This window comes from Idiotropiscis lumnitzeri, chromosome 4 (assembly GCF_059441095.1).
Source record: "Idiotropiscis lumnitzeri isolate Australia: NSW breed Sydney's pygmy pipehorse chromosome 4, RoL_Ilum_1.0, whole genome shotgun sequence".
NCBI lineage: Eukaryota > Metazoa > Chordata > Actinopteri > Syngnathiformes > Syngnathidae > Idiotropiscis > Idiotropiscis lumnitzeri.
The window spans coordinates 14,791,039-14,815,948 of NC_142394.1; the positions used below are offsets into that span (position 1 = coordinate 14,791,039).

The 24,910-nt window shown below is 41.3% G+C and overlaps 1 protein-coding gene across 3 annotated transcripts in view; it reads left to right on the top strand.

The window, feature by feature from the left end:
• The first annotated feature begins 1,122 nt into the window (after positions 1 to 1,122).
• Positions 1,123 to 24,910, top strand: part of glra4a (glycine receptor, alpha 4a) — a 50,354-nt gene continuing 26,566 nt past the window's right edge. Inside the window, exon 1 of one of the 3 annotated variants that reach the window (XM_088294428.1) lies at positions 1,123 to 1,351. Coding sequence is in view for 2 of the 3 variants with exons in the window: in XM_088294426.1 (XP_088150552.1) it covers positions 11,496 to 11,563 (68 nt within the window). In the remaining variant the exon portion in view is untranslated. Of the gene's footprint in view, positions 1,352 to 11,281; positions 11,564 to 24,910 lie in introns of those variants that run through there. The other 2 variants (XM_088294426.1, XM_088294427.1) reach the window with 2 other exon arrangements.

A 24,910-nucleotide genomic window follows, 5' to 3' on the forward strand; every position in this document is an offset into this window, starting at 1 on the left:
AGATCAATTACCATCCACACCCCTCCAGCTCTGCAGCTCAATGTGAAAAGACGCTTGTAATATTTGCTAATATGAGAAGATAATGTACTTATTTAAAATGTGATCTAAATGGCTAGGGTTCAACAGTTCATTGAATGCAAATCAACATTGCAACATAGAATGCAATTTTCAAATCGCAAAGGCTGCAATTTGCGGGAGGGGAGACATTGTAGTTCAGTGCTTAAGAAGTGCAGAAACATGAAAGAATGGGAATGTTAGAAATGTGACTTGGTCATTCCTAGGAATGTAAAAACACCCATAAAATTCCCAATCCTTCTTGCAAACATGAAATGAAAAAAAAAAACCTCCATAGGAGAAAAGAAATGTAAAGACACACTTGCGTGAGGTTTCATCATAGCTAGGGTGGCAGGATTCGCAGGATTTTTTTTTTTATGCGGCAGACAGTTGAGAAAAGCAGAGGTGTTAGCTCAGAGAGACACAGATCCCAGATGCATCAAAAGCAATTGCGGGCACAACAAACAAACCTGTTAAGATTCAAGCATCGATGCCTCACAGAGGCTAATCAACTCAATGTAAATTGGCTCTTTTTTTCCCCCATCTTGACAGACTCTGCAGCCCATTTGTAGTGCCACTTTGACTTGTGGCAACATTTGAAAACATTACAAGAAAAGGATGAAGAAAAGTTTGTGAGCCTTTGAGCTATATACCTTTTCAATACAAAGTTATTAACCACAACACTTCAAACTACAAAAGCAGCAGTCCAACAAGAAATTCCCATCCCTTGGTTGCCTTCCAAATTGTTGTAATTCCAAAACAAGGAAATGATGGACCAAGTAGACGAGCGACTGTGTAAGGAGGTGCGCAAATGCATTTATCAACATGATGCCTTCAGCTTTTATAAAGATGGCCAAATGGCAGCCAACTTTTGGCATGATTTTTCCGCAGCCGTAGGCTGGAAATTGTTGTTGTGCCAGTGAAGATGGAAGGTTTGGAGGGAAAAATTCGACCAATGAAGAAAATAATTGGCGGGAAGAGTGGAGACGCTGGCGGGCGAAAGTTTCCTGTATCGTATTATTTTAAGTGACTGTCTCCCGACGTAGGTGTGCGAGAGTGTGAAGGCAATTGACGCGTGACGTTGACGCAGTGACGTACGCACGCACACCGGTCGCGGAAGTATGAAGGAGCAATGCTTCAGGGTTCTCACTGTCTAGGGTTTTTTTCTTTTTTTAATAAAATGGTTCGGTATATCGGGCGGGTAGGAGGAGGACGCTCAGGTAGATGATTGCACTTCTATGTGTGGTTCGCAGGCTCACGTGACCACACTTTGTTTGACCCGGCGTACAGCCAACTGGTAAAGCACTTTTCTATTTCTCTTTATGTTGTGGTGTTGTACGCGGTGCGAGCTCCTGAATTGCCGTCACAAACCGAGTGATTGTTTGGAATGTCACGGAAGTGCCGAAATAACGCGCGGGTCGAAACTGTGCTGCGTTGTCATTGTACTAGTTGGTTTGTGGGTATACTTTGTACTTTAAACGCTGCGATTGTTTGGTAAAGTGTAAATTGTTGGGTGGATTTTAAATCAGCCGGCGAGTGACTTCCTGATACTGCGAGCATTATGGGAGATGGAGTTCGCTTATGGCATGCGGCATCACGCTCGTACAATTCAAAACTAATTGTAACTGAGTGCCGACTGACCGCTGTATTATTATTATTATTATTATTTTTATTATTATTGATAATGATAATTATGATGATAATAATAATTGGATTTATTTGTGGCATGCCCATTGCCTACTTGTATTTATTTACACTTTGGTGCAATCATATGTAGTTTGAATGTTTTTTCAAACTTAAAACTGCGCTGCTCATTCATTCATTTTTACACCTGTTCTTCCACCACATCCGCTCATCAGTTACTGCACAAGACTACATACATTACAATTGGACATCTAAATGACAAGAGTTAATGAAAAGAGCAAAAGTGGAAGATTTTGAACTGAGTAATTTCCATAATACACCATGGTCAACCGTTTCCGAATACAGAACAGGCAAGCTTGGGGGCTTTATCAAGGAGAAAAAAAAAGTCCACAGACTCCCCCGTGCCTTTGTTTCTAACTGTTGTGCATCATGTTTCAGGGTCTAAGCATGTGTAACTATTCTGAAGCATAATTAATTAAAAAGGTCACCCAGAGACAAAAAAAAGAGCCAACAGCAGAGTCCATCCTTGGAAAAAAACTAACTACAATCAGGAAGATTTCTTAACTCCTTGCTGCTTCTGGTAGCCAATTAGAGTGTAACGCGTTACCATTCTGCGTTGTATTCCATGCATCACACATCCGGCATAAAAAACAAAGCCAGTGGGTATATTATTGTTGTTTGTAGCAGTGAGGATCTCAGGCATTTGTATGGAAAATAGGACAAGTATTGAAAACAACTTCAGACATATCATCACACAGACTACAATGTACTTCAGCATTTGGGTTTGTGAGGAGATTAAAAGGCTTCCGGAGCCAATTAGGCGTTGTGGAGGCAACGCGGGGCTGCTTATTGCCATAAAGATGTGCATTCAAGTCAACACGGCTGCGGTTGTATTTCACCGTTACAACTCCTGTGCGCTCATGTCGTCCGGGTGCTGTAAAATGGTGTCGCAATTAAAAAATGGAAATTTACCAGAACAGGCTGCTGTGTACATGTGATCAGATGATAATGTCTTTAAACATAAAGTAGAACATGGTTGGCTCTTTATCCAAGGATACAATTATTGACGTTAAAAATTTGTATTTATTGATTGTTTAGCCACATTAGTTTTGACTAAAAATAGAGGAAATCATGTTAAAGATCAAAATGATTATGAAGTGGATTCAAAAGTTAGAAGACTTGAAAAATATTTCTACACTTTCTATCAGCAGTTTTACCCTCATTATTTCTATTTCCAATAGGTCTTATTTTATCCTATCTCTTGTTTTCCACCTTAATTTATTTAGTGGTAAACGTACCCAAGAACCCGCTCGTAGTAATGAAATTCAAACATTGCTTGGACATTTTTTATCTGTTGTCAAGTTAAACAAATACTGTAGGACATAGCATGATGAAATTTCACATTTTCCGCCTGTAATTTATTTTTGACCAAAAAATAAGTTATTTTCTTTTCCTTATTATTCTGCCTTTTAATCAGGTTTCTGATTTTTTTTTTTCTGCTAAATATTGTAATCGGCATCAGCCTAAAAAAAAAAAATCCTTATCAGTCAGGTCCTAGTAGTTGTCCGCTACACAGTTCTGAAGTCGGAGGTTTGAATCTAAGTGTCGCTACTTCTGTGTGGGGTTTCCGTGTTTGGGTTTTCTGCCAGTACTTCAGCATCCTTCCACGTACCAAAAACTGGTATATTGGAGTCTGAAGACAAAATTGCCCATAGGTGTGAGTGTAGGATTAGCTGTGGTTGACTACAGCCCAAAGTTATTGTGGGATCGTAGACGCCTCCTCACCCATGACCCGATAGTTTTAGAAAATGCATGCTTGGATGGAAAATTGTTTTGAAATTCGAACAAAATGTAATTTGTCCCGTATCCCAAATTGGACTGTGTTGGACTTTTCAGAAGCTGTAATTATTATTTGAAAAATGTGTCTTTTCTGCTGTCAACATTCTCGCACTGTACGTCCATGAATGGTGCAAGTGATGTGACTCAAAGCTGTGGCTGGCGCAGGAAAAGGAGCAGCGAGAAACGAATGATGGGTGGCTCCAGCTTCCCAACACTCTCCCTTGTGACCTTTCCCTCAGTGGCCCGTTTAACTTGTCACATATATTCATGTTTGTCAATAAAGTTTGACCTTTGCGCTACCGTTAGCGCTTCCATGAATCTGTGCCAGCGTTTCAAATACCTTACACGTAAGCTTGAGAGTGAGTGTGTGTGGTGCAGTTGCTTGGAAGGATCAGGGAATGTCCATGCCTTCAAAGGACAAACGTTCAGAGAGGGAAAGTAACCGCAGGAGATGTATTTTTAGTCTTGTTGATGGAGTCACTTGGGTTATAGTGTTCTTTGCCACTGTGTTACGGTAAAGGCCAGTAATACTGCGTTTACTGCATTAAAGTGACTTGTGCTTGTTTTATAGTCATATTTTCGTGTGAAATCCATTTATGTATTGTTCTCTCCTTTGAGGCAATTTTATGTCCATCTTTTAGGAGCAATACATATAATTGAAAGATTCTGGCTTGGGGTCTATTGTACTTTGGATCCATTTTAATAGGTCACCAATTCTCAGGGTAGAGACATCTCTCCATTTTCTGAACTGCTTCTCTCGGGGGTGCTGGAGCCTATCCCAGCTGTCTTTGGGCAGTAGGCGGGGGACACCCTGAACTGGTTGCCAGCCAATTGCAGGGCACACATGGACGAAAAACCATCTGCTCTCACACTCACAAGTGATGCAATAAAAAAAAATTAAAAAAAAACGACCATAATGTGGATATTAATATGAAACGCAGACTTAATTACCGCCGTGACAGACAATGGTCTTTCTGCAACGATTGATTTTAAACAAACAAGCCAATTAATCTCGGGAAATTTACGATTTTCAGTCGTTATTGTAGGCCAAAAAACATCCAGAAGTTAAATGGAGGCAACAATTACGCCACACGGCTTTGGCAGATTGAGAAAACTGAAGTAGTTTTGACACACTGCCGCAAAACCTTTCAACTATAAGTTCCAATTTGTGTTCGTATTTCTTCTATTTTCTCAACTTAAAATTTCCCAAATTTGCTGAAATGACAGACGAAGTGGGGACAGACCATTTGTATCGATTTTTGGAATTTTTTTGTAAAAGAATTTAGCCGTATTTGGACATAAAACGTTTCTGTAGCATCTGCAGATGCTGAATAAAGTTGGGGTTTGATCATTTCCTATGGGAAAACGAGTTGTGAATTTTGAAAGATTTTAAAGTCAGTCAGAATCGCAGAATGGACTTCACTTTGGAGGTCCGACTGTATCGTATGACTAAAAAGGCAGTTTAATGGATTTAGCTTAGCGGCAAGTAAATCACACAGGGGAGGTTTACAGCTGTTGAAAAAAATCAATACAGAGCCATCAAAGAGCAAAGCTCCGAAACAAGAATAGCCAAAAGGCGAGCAAAACCAGACAGATGTAATGACGACAGCACGCAGTTATTGTCATTCCTCTGGCTCTTTGTGAGCCCGGCGGCAGTGACGTACGTGCTCAGGATTCACAAGAGAATCTTCCGCTACGTGAATAACATGCCGAGCCAATATTTTGCTTGTGTGGCGTTGTAATCTTCCAATGATTTGGCTGACTGACTCATCACTTGTGCTTTACAGCAATGCGCGTCTCTCCCTGTCAAAACCTTTTCTTGTGGATGGCCGCCGTTCCTGGCAGCCTGGCCGGCTGTACAAATTGAATGGATGAGTAATGCATGAGGACGGATGGTTGGCTCTGTTGGGATTTTTTTTTTTCCGACCTTCATTTTGTGAAGGCGGCTGCTACCTGGGGATTTGTATCCGTATATATCCATGCAGCTCTCCCTCTGACCCCCCCAACTCGCCGTTTAAAACCTAATCAAACTAAAATATAGTAAAAATTTTCACCTTTCATAATATACTGCGCTTCAAAACCCTTTGCTTTCTCCCAATAAAGTCCATTTTTCTGGTTCTGTGGCTGTCATTCCACATTTTGGGCTCCTTTTCCTTGACAGCGCATCTGTGCCATGGCACAAAAAAACAAAACAAAACGGTGGATCCTGATTTTTGTATCAGCGCAAATCTTACTGCGCATTTGCCACTTTGGCAGTCTGGTTTCTGCCAAACTTGGTGGGCCAGCACAGCGTCCTTGAGATACACCTGGCGGAGTGAGACTTAAACATTAGGCCTGCTCAGACCACGGCTAACAATGATCTAGGGTAGACAGCGCAATGTATTTCATTCTCAATTATCTGGACAACGAGCCTCTAACCCTCTATTATATTTGTTTAATCGAGGCTATGAAGGGTAGAGACTAACGAAAGGGGGTGGCAGTCTCCAAGTGCCCATTCCACACCGCAGATGTGCTCCCGCCGTGTCACATTTAAAGGCAATGAAACTGGCTGCTTTGATGAGCCATGATTTAAGTCGGCTGTGATCGCTCCCACAGCAGCGCAGCCCTCCCTCCCGTCAGGTCGATGCTTCATGACAACTACAATTACTTTGCATTATGTGTTCTTATTATTATATTTTGTACAATAATTTGTTTTACATTATTTTTGAATTTCAAATACAGTGTAACCTGTAGAATGATCTGGAAAAATACCTCACCGTCGCACAAAATCTGAGATCTGTTTGAATTGGTTTCAAGTGTCAGGAAACGCTTAACTGTTGCTCAGAATTAAGTTCAGATACCATCAGGGGTATACCTATTTATCTCATTGTTACATTTTCAAAATACCTACCAAAATGAGAGGAGCGGACCTGGATCAGGTTGATTTCAACCTTAGAGGCTCCACGAATGGGGGACACAAAGACAAAAATATATCTCCTATAAGGATTCAGGGGCAAGAGACGAAAGTTACTAAAATCTTATCAAAAGAACCCACACAGCAACACCGCTCCTAGACTCAATAAGTTACTTTAAAAAATAGTTTGTCGAGGTGATAAACGGCACAGACCGCTGCACAAAGCTTTTTGTAAAACAGAAGAGACTGCGAGTGAGGATAAAGATGAGGAAGCTGGAGCCATGGGTCAAACCCTCAGAGTGGCGTTTGGAAGAGCGTGGTGTTTTTATTCTGGATCTAAAGAGGAGGAAAACCTCTAAAATACAAATCAGCAGTCTAAAGGAGTAAGGTGGGGGGGGGACTTTGAGATTTACTAAACTGGATGACAAGAACTAAATTGGAAATCCATGAAGGAGAAAGGGTGCGACAAACTGTTCAATAAGTGAGTATAATGCAACTTTAGTTATTTGTTGTTTGTTTTTTATGTTTGTTTTCGAGTGTAACTGACTTCCAAAATTGGAGCAGTACGGGAGTGGGAGTCATTCTTAATGGTAGCAAGATGGAATGGGAGTGGTTTTCACCGGGATGCAACAGGACAGATTTTTTTTATTTATTGATTTCTTTTTTTAATTATTATTATTATTATGGTACAGGAATGAGACGTGATGGGATTATTTTCTGAGGGGATTTGATGGGAGTATTCCACTCAATAATGAATAGGAGATGTACCAACATCGGGACAGACGGACAGACCGTTCCATCCCATCTCTGGTCATAACATTAGAATGACTAACTTCTTTTTACATGTGCAATAATGAATCATGCTTAAATGTTACTTAAAACTTTATTAAGTGAACACCTAGGACTCTGGAACAGGTTATTTTCTTATATGGCTGCTGAAAGGTTTTCTTTTTTTTCCCACCACATGAGAGGAGGGATACATCACGTGTAACCTACATAGGAAGGGTCAGTGTGTCAAATAGTCAATTTGGGAATGTGACCATGAATATAAAGTAAAAGAGTAGCCGCCTTGGTTATATTAAGACGGTAAGGGGACCCTTACGTCGGTTGTGCCATTGCTGGAATCTGACCTCTTCACAGGGGAAGGCCGCCGCGCCGGATCATCACGTTGTCGTCGTGCGGTGGCAGAGTACCCATACGGGGAAACCAAGAATGATCCAAAAACCCGGCGTCCGAACCGAAACTCTGTTTCGCTCCCGGACCCACACCTCTATGAATAGAGGTGTAGCCATACGAAACTTACTTTACAGGGGAAGACACCCAGACAGGGTCGGCATACGACCCCGGTCATCATATGTTTGTGTTTTCACGCTGTAACACAGAATCAAAATAAATGTTGTTCTTCCTGTGCTTGCGTGGGTTTTACCCACATTCCAAAAAAAATGCACCCTATGCTACCATTCAAGAGACTAAACTGCTAATAGGTGTGAGTGACAGTTTGTCTAGATATGCCCTGTTGACCAGTCCAGAGCGTACTGTCTGTCATGTGGCTCGCGGGGGAGTCACGAGAGACGAGCAGCGTCAGAAATGAACGGATGGATCCCGAGAACAATAGTTGAACAAACAGCATGGAAGGCATGACAGCATCTGGATGCAGTGTGAATCTTCTGTCACCATAACAACAGTAGCATTTCTCGCCGTGACCTTAACAGAACATGACCAATGCCATGACTGGCAATTCCACCTAGCTGTGGGTTCACGTTATTGAATTGGGTATTATCGATATTATGGCGGCCACGAAGTAATGAGAGACAATTGCATTTTTATTGTTTTAAGCAGCAGAAATGAGCTTTCAGTTACTCACTTTGACATGATGACGAGGTGTACAGAAGTCATTCACGATCACTTCCGGCCTTGCTTAGTCTGGCCTTTTGAAAAAACTTCTCGCCCTCTGTCCTCCGCCCCAAAATTCTTGTCCGTCCTTGATGCACCGGTGAACCGTTCCGTCCCAGGAACGAAATGCCCATCTCTGATTTGATGTTTTTAGGCAGATTTATTGATTCTTAAATAACTACCTTCTCATTATTAACCAAACTATTTGATTGATTTGACTCCATTGAATTTGTACATTAAACCCATGCATTTTCCATAATGTTGTCTTTGAGGTACTCAATTATTCCTAAGATATAGCTGTACTCAGTTAGACAACTTGACCCGTGCAAAAGGCCTTCGCTCATTTCCTTTTAATCTATGCACGCTAAGTGTACATATCGTAGAACACACCCCGATGTGAAGCCAATGTCAGACCTCATAAATGCATAACAGTTACATGACACCGTGAGTCAAAAGTGTCGACGAGCAGCTGCAGCCGTCGACCTGCCAGGAACACAACACCTCACCTCGTTTTTAATTCCCTCGCTCTGTTTCGGTCTCGCCGTCTCCACCTTCCTCCTCATCCTCATGCTCACCCGCTCAACTGAGATGCCCTCTCACATTTCTGCATGGATCAGAGAATAGAATCATGTCCGGTGGTTGAAGGCAAGCGTCATAGTTTTATTTACCGTAGGTTTAGCTGATTGGCAGGAGCTACGACTCACTAAGGGACCAGTTGCATTAACTGATGCAAGATACAGTTCATCTGAAAGGATTCACAACATTTGACTTTTCCCCTGGTCCCTGGTTTCCTCCCAACATGATGCCTGACATTCACAGCAAAGAATTTAATTTTTGTCTCATCAGACCAGAGAATTTTCTTTGTCATTGTCTGAGTGCTTCAGGTGCCTTTTGGCAAACTCCAAACAAGTTGCCATGTGACTTCCCTCTGGCCACTCTACCATTCAGGCCTGATTGGTGGAGTGCTGCAGAGATGATTGTCTTCCTGGAAGGTTTTCCTCTCTTCAAAGAGAACAACTGGAGACAAAGTGACCACCGAGTGGTCACTTCCCTGACTAAGGCCCCGATTGCCAATTAGTTTTTGTCTGAAATACAAACTGACTTTTTTTTTTAAGAGGTGGGGGTTAAAAATGAAGAACAATATGATTTGTAACACACAGATGTTCACATTTTCAATAGGTTGGCACTTTAGTAACTTTTAGACGCCTCAGCTGGATCGTTACATATCATAGCTTTCAATGAGGGGCCAGGAGCTTTTTAACACGCAAGTCTCGCTGAAGATGGGAAGAAGAAGAAGACCGAGAAATGCTGCGGGCTAAAAGTTAATCCGCTGCGTCTTGCCACAATGAATAGAAAAAAGTGACATATTGTATCTGCCATCCTGCGGCGTGGAATCATCGGGCTAAAGACAGATGACTGACATGGAAGCAATTTGATGGACCAACTCAGTGAGTGATGTCCCGTATTGTGCTCATCCACAACATACACACAATGCTCTCCTGTCTTTTGAAAGTGTCGACACTGTACAGACTGATCTATTCTCCGAACGATTTGGCATGTCGAAAAGCTTTCATTCTCTTATCAGATGGAGCTCGTGTTCCAGATTCTAGCGCCCAAATTAGCAAGTTTTACATTGAGACACTGAACAACCCAAATTTCACCCCCATAACTGATTAAATATTGTGATTTAGATTGTGATCGGCTTGAATATTTTTTTATTTTTTTTTATTTACTCCTCTCTGTTGTTTCTGTACTACTGAGACCTTACCACACTGCGTTAAGCACACCAGGATATGCAGTCAAGCGACCCATTCATTGTGTATGTGCTGGGCTACTGTATTATATGTTTTGATTGGGTCAGTGTGTGTACGTTTCAAAATGTTTCTCTTTGTCAAGTGGACAAAATACAGATGATCTTTTGGTTATAAAAGATAGTCATTCATTTTGAAAAACAAAACAAAACAATCAAATCAGGGCTTGAGTGAATCATTACATCTCAAACATGAGATAGAGCATAAGAATTCAGAAGAAGAATGTAAGAAGTAAACGCACAAAAATCATCATATCAAGCAGCAAGCGGGATTCAGGTCACAACAAAAAGCAAAAGAGAGATCACTGCGAATTGTGTGGATTTTAGGCAAGCACAAGAATGCATTTTTAGATCCAGAAAATAATTAAAGCATATACCTTAAAACATGTTGGTTTCTACGTTACTTTACAGGACAGAGATACGTTTCCTTCTTTCTTGTGGGTCTTTATGTTATATTACAGTACTATTGGATGTGGCCTGACCAACCTCAACAAATACAACTTTGACTTCTTAAAAAAGAAAAATTTGTAATTCTTTAACATTTTTATTTGAGTACCCCTGACACAACAATTTGAGGAAATGGATGAAATGAGTTGGGTTCGACATACGTTGCTTTAAAAAAAAAAAAAGGAAACAAATAGTTTAACATGCTCATACAATACTATACTGATAATTATTGAGACCTTTCTTGCCTATGGTAAATTAGGAAATAAAAACAAATCCTCAACAAAAGACATTAGTACATTAGCCTTAATAATTTATTATTACAATTTAAGAACATAACACGACAATTTATGCCCCCCCCCCAAAAAAAAAAAAACACACCTCCCCATCACAAGTGATACACTTTACTTCACACCGAGATTTTTAAAACACTTGTTTGTTCTATTTATTTAAATGACAAATCGTGCCCCCAACTACCCCCGCCCCACATTATGCCCCCCAATTAAGACAAACCAAAATACGGCCCCCCCTTTTACTCGGTGTCCGTTGTTTTTTTTTTATGTTCTTCATGTTTCTCCAACCATTCAATATTGATTTTCAAAAAATCCCGGGAGTCACTACCACCAAGCTCCAGCGCACCACCGAGCCGCCCGCCGAGTGACTCCGAGCCGCGCCGCCTCGGATGCGCTCAGTCCCACTGGAGTGCGTGTGTGGGAGGAGGAAGAAGAAGAAGTTTCTCCCACCCCCCCAAAAGGCACGCTCATTCTCAGACGCGCTGATACTAGGAAGGAAAAAAGACGATGCCTGACGACCCTCTCTCACACTCGCACCTTGGACGCTGGATTTGCTGATTGGCGACATTATTCCACTCAAGTCAAGTTCTTCAGCGTGGCCGTGGAGACATTTCCGAGTCGGAGGATGCTCCCACAGGTCATCCGGATCCTTTACGTATTGTCGTTCTGCTTTTTCCAGGGAGGCTTTATCAGGTGAGGAGCGATCATTTGTTATCGTTTGCTAGTGTGTGTCATCAACTTTTTTTCTTTTTAATCGCCGTATTACTATTATGCTCTGATCTACTTTTTATTAACTTGTTCCCATTCTGTGTGACAGTGTGCAGTGGCTGCAAACGGGACTCATGACTTAAACTAGAACCTTTAAAATCGCGTAATAAACATTGTTTAATCATTTTAATGACCTTAAATAATTGCTTATGGCACCACTGTGAAAGTGTGGTAAGCATGTCTGCCTCTATTTAGGAAATCCCGATTCCAGTCTGTATTTGTGCATTTTTATATGCACGAATAGGCCGGCTCTATAAAATAGCACATGCTGTATTAAATTGAATTGGATATGGATTTTACATGCTGTCCCCTTGATTGCATGTTTTCTCGAGCTACTCTGGCGTCGTCCCATATTGTAAAAACCTGAATATTTGCTTCATTAGTGACTCTAAATTGACCATATGTGTGAATTTTAGTACCAATGTTTGTTTTATCTCAATGTGCCCTGAGATTGGCTGGCGACCAGTCAAGGGTGCGATAGTCTGCAACTCCCCTGACCCTACCGAGGATAGGCGCTATAGAAAATGGAAGAATGGAATTATCAATGAGACTACCTGTGGAATTCCAGCTTGCGCTTGGATTCCATTGTAACATTTCATTAATAATAGCTGCAGGTAAGGTGTGCATAATATAGCTTTTCACTCATTTTTAAACACCATAATGCACACTCGTGGTTGGTTTATGAGATGAGTTACAGAAAATAGCACAATTGGATTGCATGAGAGAAAAAGAGAAGCTGATCAGTGAGGGTAAAAAAAGATTATTCAAGACCACAGAGAGTTATAAAAACAACTCGCATCGCTGTAGTGTGCATGCCAGGCCACTAGGTGATGCTACGAAAAGAAGTGTGTAGTGGATTGGTTAGGCCAGGGGTGTCAAAATCAATTTAGCTCAGGGGGCACATGGAAGAAAATCTATTACCAAGTGGGCCAGACCAGTAAAATCATGATTTATAACAAAAAGCAATCACCAACAATGTTATGCAGATTAACGCTATTTGCATGCTGTCCTGCGAATAGAAGTCAGTTGTAAATATATTGTAATGTAAAACACAAACTTGTAACAAAATAGATATATTTAAAATGTTTTCATAAAATACTCATTTTGTATGTCACACAATTATATGAACTCAAACAAATCAATAAATAAATCCAATGTAACTTAAAATAAATCAAGTGGCAGGAAAAAGTCCCAATCAAAATAATGGACTCGAATAGACTCTTGTTGTATAGGTGTGAATGTGAGCGTGAATAGTTGTTTTTCTTTTTGTGCCTTGCAAAGGATAGGCAACCATCCCAGGGTGTCTTCTGCCTCTCGCCCAAAAATCAGATGGGATAGGCTCCCGCTCACCTACAATCTGAATGAGGATAAGTGCTATAGAAAATGAAATTCTGGCTGGCTGTTGAATTGCATTGTTAAGAATTTGATGCTAGTAAGTAGTACTTTGGACAGAGGAATGGGCATTTGTCTTGGCTTGGTATTGCAAGAGAACACACGTTGCACAATTTGGTCGCACAAGAGAAAAATGAGAAGCTGCTCTCAGTGAGAGGATATGCTGGCAGCAACAAAACAAACCTGTGAAAAAAATATTTTGAGAAGTTTACAAAAATTGACAACGATATTGTTTTTTCTTTCTGTAACCATTGAGAATTTCATTAATTTCATTGATTGTTGATAAGCGCTTGGGTCAAAATGGAATGCACTACTTGCCAGCGACCAGCAGGGGCACCGCTGAGTCACTCTCAAGCAATCAATAGTGAAAATGATGAAAGCTCGGAGCTAAATCCGAAGCGGTAACTTAAATTCAATGGGGCAACATTATTCTATTTAATCGCAACAGTATTTCAGAAAAGGCATTCAGTGTTTCTCACACCCCGTTTTGCTTGACCTGTCAGGGGTTGCCATAGCGATTCATTCTTTTCCATCAAAGTCTATCTTGTGCATTCTCCTCTTTAACACCAACTGCCCTCATGTCTTCCCACTTGCTATTTTTCCTGGCAGCTCTGTACTCATCACCCTTCTACCAAGACACTATCTCTAATCAGGACATGTCTAAACCATCTAAGTCGTCTCTCTCAAACTTTTTCCCAGCACATCTCACATCCCTGGAAAAGTTCATATTTAGACAAAAGAAATTTTTGTGGCATGCCCTTCACAACTACGTGCCCAAACAGTGTTTTGGAATACACCAATGTATCTGTTTACAGCATATGATTGACATTTGATCCCAACCGTAGTTTTAATTTAGAGTAAATTTCCCGTGGTAAAATACAATACACAATACTGTACATGAATCCTTCAAATGTCATACCTTGTGGTGAAGTTCTGCCTCCTCAAGCAAAACTTATACTGTCAGTTTGCACGAGCTTGATAGGACAAGGTGAGCAGTGGCTCTTTGCATGAGACATGACCACGCCCTCAAAACGGGCTGACGGAATGTTCATGTCCCTTCCCCATGCCTTCTCAACTCCAGTCTCCAAACTTGTATTTGCATTGAAGCACGCCCCTATTTCATGCCCTGCCAAGCTCTTCAGGTGAGAGCGGAAAAGGAATTAAGAGTCACATAATCCCACCAAGGAGCAGCGGGGTGGGGGCCCGGAGGGTCGAGCAGCGAGGATGGGAGGAGGAGGATGGGCCCATTTAGCTCCGAGGAGCAGTCAAGTGACAGCATCTACTCGGAGAAATTACATGCTCACCCGGCGTAGGAGCGAGGGACGGAAGACAGGCAGGCGGAATCTGATCCAGCGGGATGCGAGCAGAAAGGGATGCGAGGGAAAAATGCCAACAAAGAAATGGAGCGGGTGTTTCATTTGATTTGGCTGAAGGCACCGGGAGAAAAGGTTCAGATTGGAAAGAGAAGACGACGGCTGTGAGGGGCTGGAGTGTCATAGATTAGGAAAATAAAAAAAAAGATTGTCATGGAGCATGATTGATAAGCAGAGGACGGGATGGTCACTGACAAGAGAAAATGAGAAATTAGAATGAAGCGTGTGATATGAAATTGGGATCGCTAACCAAGGCGGAATGTGCGTGCGTGTGTATGCTTATGTGTGTAATGGCTGGATCGATGGATGAAAACCTAGATCATCAAAAGGCGATATTTATTTCATTATTTTTTTCTTTAGCGTCACATGGTGTACAAACAAGTTCTCGTGACTCAAAGTGATCAAGTGAAGCTACCCAAAGTCTTACTTATACATGTTTTTAAAAACAAGTTCCAAAACATTGTGAGCTCACTTTTGGACAGAAAACCTTCTCTGATTCGTCAATCGTCGTCATAGTATAATCAAAGTATTCACTGAAAAATGCACCTTTTCATAGCGGTCTGTATATTTTTGCGCTCTTTCTTTAACTTTCAAAGATGCCACCCAAACGTGATGCTCCATCGAATGCATCACGCTAATGGAGGAGTAGCAAGTTGATAACAGCAATGTAAAATTGTAGTAGAGGTCCCACAGATAGGCGAGACTCTTGGTCAGGGGTGGGCAAACTTTTTGATTGGCGGGCCACAATGGGTTCTAAAATTTGACAGAGAGGCAGGACCAGGAGCAGATGGATGGAGTGTTTTGGTAACCTCACCTAATCGGAGAAAAAAAAAAAATAATAATTTGAAATGAAAGTGAACAAAAGCATTACAACAATATATGTCTTTTAAAAATCACAGTATTTAGAAAATAAAACATTAACAAGGTTTATTCATTTAATTTTTTCTCAAATTCGGCGGGCCGGATTAAAACGTTTAACGGGCCGCAGGTGGCCCCCGGGCCGTAGTTTGCCCACGCCTGCTCTTGGTTGTGGTAAACATGCTCTCCTATACAGTATACGCACCCCACCCTGTGGTCATGTGATGTGTATCCGACCCATGACAGAGTGAGAGTGGTGAAGTGAACGGCGTTGACGTAAAGGTCAAGAGGAGATGAGCAAGGTTATTTTGTGCCTGCAGTCAATGATGTGAAGAAATATCAGGAAACGCGTCCTATAATCCTGCCATTTTGCTTCTTATTGATTTATTGGACGCGTTTTACTTTGCACCAGAGCGAATCGCTGAATAAAACGTCAAAGCACACTGTAAAGCCGATTTAATTATTTCATTGCTCAGTTTAAAAGGACTTGAATTGAATTGTCCTGCCGTCTTGTCACCGGGCTCACAGGAAGTAATCATGCCTGTCCACGTTTCATCATTTGAGCGCTTGCATGACTGCCTTCACTTTATTGTTTTATGTCACATTTGTCGGATCCCCGCGGACCGCCGCTCCAATTAATATGACATATGCCACAATGTGGGGTTCCGAATAAAACTGAATTGTAACATGAACGCAACGGATGGATCACCTTCACATTGATGAAAGTTTATTTGTTCCAAAAACCTGCATTTTAATCGAATTCAATTCTTCTCTAATAGTGGGATGTGCCCTGCTTCTTTGGGTTGTCGTGGAGTGGTGCCAGTACTAGAATAAACGGGCATGGTAATTGCACATCCACTACAGTAGGTGGCAGTGGTGCTCTCTTTTATTCTTTGTTTTTCATGCAAATTGATTCACTATTCTGTTATGGGCTAAAAAAAACAATGCTAGTAAAAAATATTGCTATGTTTCTGTCTTATTGGCTTTCTCTAATGTCAATAAGGATACCGTGTGATGCAGAGATGACAATTTTAGAGACAAATTATACTAATTCTGCCTGCCTAAATCAATTGAAAATTAAATTCTTCACAATTCCGGCCTTGGGGTTGGATGCGCTGGCGAGCGATGTCTGTCATTCTGAGGTCAACACTGGTAATATATCTGGCTCAGCAACCATAAACTTTTTTTTTTTTCTTCGAATGTCAATCAAGGGTCTTATACGACAAGTGGGCTGCCAGTTGCCCATTCCTGCTTTAAATTCGAAATGAGTGCATTTCTTGTTAGCTTAAACTCATCCATATGGATCAAAATTGTGACCCAACACGCTAGGTCAAATCTTCAACCCAATGCGCTGGATATAAATAACCCAGCATTGGGTCAGTCACTTTTGGAAAATTAAAACCAAAAAAAAACCCCACACAGGAAATTCCCACCTTTGCCTCTTGCGTCTATTGTAACAAGAAGCAATGATTAATGGGAAGTGCAAAAGGAGGACAGATGGGCTGTTTACCCGAGCAGATGACTTCAATGGAAAATTCAATTAAATAAAAGCCAAGCTTGTAATAACCGAAGAAACGGTTCATTCGCGTCAATGCCAACACAAGCACAATGCAAAAGAGAGCGAAGCAGACAATTAATCATCAGACAATTATGTTTAATTATCTTTCAAACTCATGAAAAGATGATTTTTACTCGCCTCAAGAAAACTTTGAAAGTTTTGTACTGGGGGAATATGAACTGTTTTGGCCCGTTATTTTTATTATTTCAGTGGTTGTAGAGTTAAGAGAGTGTTTTGGTTTAGTTCCCTTTAAGGCTTTGTTATAATGGTGCGCTTCCCCTTTAAGAGGGTAAAAAAAAAAAATGAAAATCAGTGAGAGAATTAGAGCTAAAAGGTAATTACAGGCAATATTCGAAGAGTGAGGTTGGTGTTGAGTTGTCTGATGCTTAAGTCCATAAAATGGCCTTCCCTGTGTAAGTATTTTTCAAATAATTAGGCAGTAGAACTTGCAAATTCGAAGTGGTAAAGAAGCAAACTATATACATTGCCGATTGTGCCACCATTTTGTTTGGGAATTTCAGACTTTTGAACATTTTATTGAATTTTTCATTCTGCGTCCTGACGTAACTGACTTATTGAGTGGCACTACCTGGTTAGCAGAAAAGTTCTGTGAAGCCAGTAAATGATTTAGTTTTTCTGTTTTAATTTGACAGAGCACTTCACTTTGGAATTAAAAATCAGCTGGTTTCTCGACCCTTGCAAGGACAATGAAATGGACTATTTCTGTTCTATACAATGCACCGTGTCCCGATGTTGTAGGACAAAAACGCCCTTTCAATGAGCGTTGAGAAATGGCCGTCCATCCCCCACACCGCTCGGTCATATAAACACTAAACCAAGAGCTTCTGACATGTCTCCGCCACCGGCTGGAATGAAAAGCCAAGCCCATGAATAATGAATGCATGTTGAAGTGGATCACATGTGCGGCAGCTTAAGAGCAAACATTTCACCTGTGGTCGCTGGCTCACGCTGAAAGTGTAAGCGTGTGAAAATACGACACTTTGACGCCTAGAAACTAGACTTATCCTCTCTTCGACAAAATATTAATATACAAACTTTAAATCCCACAGCAACTCAAAACAGTGTGGGGACGTTTTATTGTCCAGTTGTACCTTCTTCAGTGGATAAAACAATGAGCTTCCTTTATTTATTTATTTTTATGTGACTTCATTTAATGTGTTTACTGGCGCCCAAGGTGACATTGTATTGACATGCTAGATACAATAAAATACCCAGGAGCACCAAAGCGATGCAAGCCCCAGCACCGATGACACAATATGGTAATGCAATGCAATTTGCGCACCTCTCGCTCAGGTCGAAATGTCCACTTATCGACGACAGGCGCACTTTGGCTCTGAAGGTTTAGTGCCGTCGCTCTTTTTGTGCGGGCTGCAATTAGGACAATGAAGAGGGGACACATGATGGAGCCCTCCATCATGTTATTATGTCTGACCAAGCAGTTCGTCCCAATTAAACTTCACTTACAGTGAGAGGAACATCTGGCCCTTGTAAAACAGAGCTCTTAATGTATGGTGGAAAAACTGAAAAGCTGAGTGGATAGCTTTTCAGTTTTTCCATTATACATTATTTGTCAAGAGACCATGACCGAGCAAGTCACTCAAAAACAATTGGAATGTGCCACTTTCTATTGCTTTATGACAGTAAATAGCAACATAAACGAAATATTAAAACAAGAAAACTAGAGTATATGCCAGCTGACTGGAATGGTTTCCAGCCAATCACAGGGCACATATAGAAGACAAAAAACCATCCATCCATTCTCTTTTAGGATTGTTTGAAACATCAAGAATTAAGTGTAATATTGATACTTTTCCCCTTGTTTTGAGTTCTGCATTTGAACAATTGACATTACAGGCTCTATTTTTGCGGACATTTTACATGCACGAGGCATGAGGTGGCGTGACGAGATTTTGGTGAAATTGATCGAGGCGCAGGTAGACAGAATCTGCGGTGGATGTCATCAGATTTCATTCATAAATATGGCAACATCTAACTTTGACACCAGGATTGGACATTGTTTGAATTTGGACGATTCAAGTTCTGGTTCGTCGATTTGATTCTGCTTTGAAGCGATTCTCGATTCCCAGTCTCAAAAATATAAATGACTAAATAAAAGGAGGGAGTTATTTATATTTATATTATATTTGATGAAATTATTGTTGTATTGCACTGGAGAGGGGAGTTCTCTAATCTCGTTGCACACTGTACGATGACAATAAAGGGATTTCTGATTCTGATTCTGATACCAGAGTTATTATGGATAAAATCATATAAACATCTCTATTCTTTTTTTACTGTTTGTGAACTTTAACTATCAGTTAGGGTACTCAAAGAGCTATTTTTAACCAGTATATTATTTTTTCACAAGAGCTTTAATGGGCCTAGCACGAGGCCAAAGTCGCCGCCTCGGCCCACTGCTCCAACCTGGCACCTTTGCTGTGGCTCCGATGGCTGGAGGGGCTGCGTGCCGAACACACGTTTTACTTATTGGTCTTGGTTTGTCCATGTTTGGCGACTTCTTCCGAGCAGTCAACTCGACATCATAGTTTAGCGCCGATATTTTAACGATTCCAGGTTCCACTCGATTCTTGATTCTCATTGCTCAACCCTATTTGACACTAATATTTTGTCTTTATTATAACTAATTACAAAATAACTAACAAACTGATATCGCCAGAAGAGTGAGGCAATAAGACCAATAGCGCCTCTGCTGGTTACAGCCAAGTACTGCACTACATTTTGCTACAATCGTCTGAAGATGTAAGTAAGCAAACAGTGTTATAAAATTAATTCATTATAATGTTAAAAAATAATTAAGATTTTCCCATCTTAGTGAAAATGACAATGCACTATCCGGTTGTTGGATAACTGATGCATTTCATTGTTGTTGTCATCCATGTTCCCCCCTCAGCAATTGCTAAGTAAAAACTGTCCCTGCAGTTCTAACCTCCAAAAGCTGGTAAAATATAACCTCCTTTGCACAGGGATGACAATAAAAAGTCTTTATGCAATCCAATATTTATCTCTGTGATGCTCCAACAGGTAGCGATCACGCAGCCTATCATCAAACCACTTAGAAGTGAAGTCTCTTAACCTTTACTGGACAGCACGAGAGTGTTTGTTTTGTTTGTGCTAAGTAGTTTTGGCGACAGCGTTTTTATACACAGCACAAAGTTATTTCAAGGATTAAACTCTGAAGATCATCTACTTCCATAAATCCCCTGTGCGCCGACCTCCAGTTTTCTGGCAGAGTCTTTTCTCCTCACATTAGTGAGATGACTGCTTGTCCTTGACAGGTGAGGCACAGTATTAAAGTGTAATTATATCAAAATGGAAGAACGCGGGAGACAAACAAGCCTTTTGGTTTTCAGTACAGAAGAACTTGGAGTTGTGAAAAAGGTGCTGTTCCCAGGTGGAATGATAGAGTCTTTTCGGCAGGAATAAACTTTATAATAAATGAAGTATATCAGATTTGTGAGACCAATTACCTAACCAAACATATTCCATTTCAAGCAGCAGCTGGAATTAAATCACTCCGGTGTAATTGAATCCACCTCACAAGGAGACAAGTGCAACACTGTATGTCAAACTGGATTGTGGTATAAAGCCTGCTTGTCTTGCCTTTTTTTTCCCCCCGCCTCCCCTGAACGGGCTCAAGGATTTATGCAGCCATGGGCCTTTTGTTTTCCAGAAAAACTGCAAGACATGCAATGCGTGTCTGGCCCCTCGAGAGGCGCTTGAGAAAGACATCACCTTGGGGGGGGATTGGGTTGGAGGGGTGCTCAAAGCAAATTGAGCAGTTTCAGGTCTTGTTGCTTAGACTTGCCTCAGTGGAAAGCTCACACATGTCTCAACTGTGGCTTTTAGAAGTGACGGTTTTAGCCAGACAGCATTATGGAAAAAATGCTCCGTTGCAATGAAATGCATTGTTTGGATTTTATCCACCATCAGCGATCTCCCAACCAACCAGCCTGTTTTCCTTGACTTTGTCCATATGTGGTTGTCTACTTCTTCAAACTACTACTGATGTGGGTATAATTCTCAGTGAGAGCATTTATTTTTTATTTTACTTTTTATTAAACCATTAGCATTCTTAGTCTACAGATGGGTGAATTATTTAGATTAGCTAGGAACCAATTAACCATCTGAAATATGTGCTACTCACTATTTAAAATAGTTGAAACTTCTCAAATGACCTAAAAAATGATTCCACTCATTTCATCCTCTTTTTTTGAGCCTTGTTTCCCACGTCTGGTTTAGCATATTGCTTGAAGCTTTCAAATCAGTTCCAACCACAACGTACATTGTTTTCTCATTCTTATTGTTTTTAGTATTTGCATTCCAAGCCCACAGAAAGTGGAAATGTCTTCTCTTTGATTTGTTTGGACAGTTTGAAACTCATCTTACCGACATCTACAGTACTTCAATGAAATAGTAACGTCTAAATCTTAATGTGCGCATTTCAAACATGCGGGCGATTTACCAGTACAGTATATTGGACACTAATTATCTTAAAATAAATTCTCCTCAAGACCGAAGAGAAGTTAAAAATGGAGTAGCTGTTCTCATTTTGCAAGAGGGAGTCATGTGGATTTGGTTATACTTTTTGTGCTTTATGAACACCTGAAAGCATCTCTTTAAAGGTTCTTACCATGACTGTTTGATATTGTGTGTCGCTGCTTACCTTGATTGTCGATGGAAGATGTACAGAATGTTCATGTTCGTCTCCCAGTACACCTGAAAAAGTTTGAAGGCATTGTTCTTTGGAACAGCACTAAATCAATGATCCCGATAACCAGGGAGTTCATGTTTTCTCTCTCGTCAATTCCTTTTGTTTGCCTGTCTTGTTTCCCTTCTACAATAATATCGTCTTTAACGAAACAAGATGAGCTGCTTAGGTAATTTGACAATTCTTTTCAACATGGAACAATACGGCCCTTCAGTCTACTCGCATTGAAATACGGATCGTGTCTCTGGATTTACCAGAATAGTAACAGAAAAACGTGGACCAAGGGTCACACGTGGGATCGGATTCACATTGGTTTCACTCTCAACTCACTTGTTTGACTGCCTTCTTGTCAGTCACATTGAGAAAGCCCACCATGATGATGATGTCATCGCCAGCCAGCATCTTTACTCCAACATCAAGGTTAAATGTAGGTCATGTGGAAAGCATTAGCTGTTGTCTGTGTGACTCTTTAGCTCCTGGGTAGCAAGCATCCATCCATCCATTTTCTATATTGCTTATATTCTCCGACTCATGGACAATCACCAGTCAATCACGTGCTGACATGCCGACAGCCATTCATAGCCACGGGCAGTTTTAGACTGTGCTCACACTTGACAGGTTAAGGTCGAGTTCAAAAGAACATTTTCACTACTGTTGTGTGCTTTGTTTGAACAAAGGTGCAGGGTATGATTCGAACCCCGGTGGCCACCAATCAAATGGAAGCTTGAGGAAATGGATCCAACCCCGTCGCCGCTAGGAACAGTTCAAGAGCGGTGTAAAATGAAGGGGGAGGTTAGAAATATGAAAAAAAGAAAAAAAGGTGTTTCCTCACTGCAACAACATCCTTGTTTCGATTCAGTCGTGGACCATACTGAACATCGGACTTCTTTGTGTCGCGTGCGTGCGTTTACATATAGTTCATCTAGTTTTTGTCTGGGTATTTCGGTTGGCGTTGATGTATGAATTGATTTTAGGTCCTGTACATTCATACAGACATGCAGTGGGGGAGGTACCTTGCTCAATGCGACTCTGTGACCTCTTTCAAATCGCAATTCCTGAAAGTAGCCGCTGCCACTCAAAACTCATTCATTAGTTGCTTTTGGATTGTGGCAGGATAAGTACAAACTCCACATAGAAAAGGCTCCTTTAAACCATCCAACCAGATACATTCTGGTTGTGAGGCAACAGCGCAAAGCATTGGACAGCTGTGCTGCAGAAACCTAACATCACTTTACAGAACCAGAGTGGCACAGGTGGAACACAACTGGAGCCTCCAATGTTTTGTGTACATGGTCCCCCTCAAGGGAAAAACTAGAACGTCATGTGTAACGTTACTCCCTCCATCAGCAGCAACCACGAGCAATTAATGGGAGGTCAGGGCGGCGGAAGGATAATGCCATATTAAGAAGGGAAAACACCATCCCATAAGTAGCTTAAGGTTAGCATGCGGCTAATCGAAGTACAATATTGTAGCAGCTGGAAACTAGTCGGTGGGAAAGGGAGACGAGCACACATGCTGTCAGAGGAATTTGATTCACGCTGAGACTGATGGAAGCGGACATCTCCATCCACATCAGTGTTGCTGCATGTCGCAAAAGAGGGCATTCATCATCACAGCCGTGCAGTCTACTCATTCTAATTACATGTTCACTGTACATTGAGCGTAATCTACTTCTCTTCAGCCAGCGGGAGAGATTTCCCAACGGCCTTGAAATGAGAAAATGATGTGGGGGGGGGGTGACGCGGCGAGGTAGATGCACAGCAGAACATGTGGAGACCTTCCTCCGCCTCTGTCTTTTTATGTCCAGAAAATTCTCAGGCAGAAAGTCATCAGGATGCCGACCGAAGTACACATTTCATATTACTTCCTTTTAGCATGCAATCACCATCTACCACCTCTTGACTCTTTTTTATTACCTCCACGAGGCAGGCTTTGTTTTGCATTTCAGTACTGTTTCAACTTTGTGTATTCAAATTATTGGCAAAAAAAAACAAAACATATCTGTATTGGTGATAATTTGAATTTGAATCTTTACAAATTTTTGTACAAAGGCCGCATTCAACTGAAATAAAGTTGGTCGGGGTTTGAGCTCTCAAGTGCCCTCGTATCTTACTCAATGTAATGAGAGTGACATCTTGCTTTGAACAGCATCTTGGGATCACAACTGTGTGTGCATACAAGATTTGTATCAGCAACATGCACTGTTATATATAAAGACGGACGCCGGCGATGCTTAGTTGCTTCAATAACTTGCTGAACGTGCAGTTGCAAGCACAGATGAGATGTAGGCTCGGGTCAAGTGATATTGACGTCGATGTGCTGGCTTTTGGGGCGTGGCCCAAAAATGAAAAGCTGTCCTGCACCTCTTAAAACATGAGAAAAGAAACTGAAAGGGTTTGGTGATAAGTAACAGTCGCCAGCGTTCGTCTGCAGCCACTCAGCTGCTACACGATAGCCGTCCTTCGCTGTCAGCCAAGTGCCTCCTTCCCGTTTTTAGATCTCTTACAATCTCTTTGTGGCTCAGACTGACAGAAGGCAGTCGGCGCTGATATCAGATGTTGGGCTGTGGTGAAATGTGGTCTGAATACAGAGCGGCTTGTTGAGCCATGTGGAGGATCACTTTGTCTGAGGAAGCTCCATGTAAGATTCATCTCCTGTTGGCCTGCCTGCAAGTGTATCGCAAACATTGCTTACGGGTGAATGCTAAACCTCCGAGTTCAGACATTTTTCATGGTATTTTTAGATCGAATGGATCATGTTGTTCAAAGTGCTTTGGTTCAAATGTCACGATGCCCATAACTGACTCCGTTTTCATGGAAAGCAATAACCTCGCTTTTGACCTTTTTCTACCCATGAGCATACATCCATTATGGAGTTTCGAGTATGGAGTGAAATCCGCACCATGTCCATACGATGGACCAGGGGTGGGCAAACTTTGTGATTGGCGGGCCACAATGGGTTCTAAAATTTGACAGAGGGGCCGGACCAGGAGCAGATGGATGGAATGTTTTGGTAACCTCACCTCTTCGGAGAAAAGAAAATACATTTAATTTTAAATGAAAGTGAACAAAAGCATTACAATATATATGTCTTTGAAAAACCACAGTATTTAGAAAACAAAACATAAACAAGGTTTATTCATTTAATTTTTTTCAAGTTCGGCGGGCCGGATTAAAACGCTTAACGGGCCGCATGTGGCCCCCGGGCCGTAGTTTGCCCACGCCTGCGATGGACGTTACAAACAAAAAGCAATGGGACGCACTTCTTAAGTAATACAACAATCAGGGTTTGGTCTCGACAATGTCTTCCCAGAAGAATGGAAGCGTTCCTATTTGTGTAA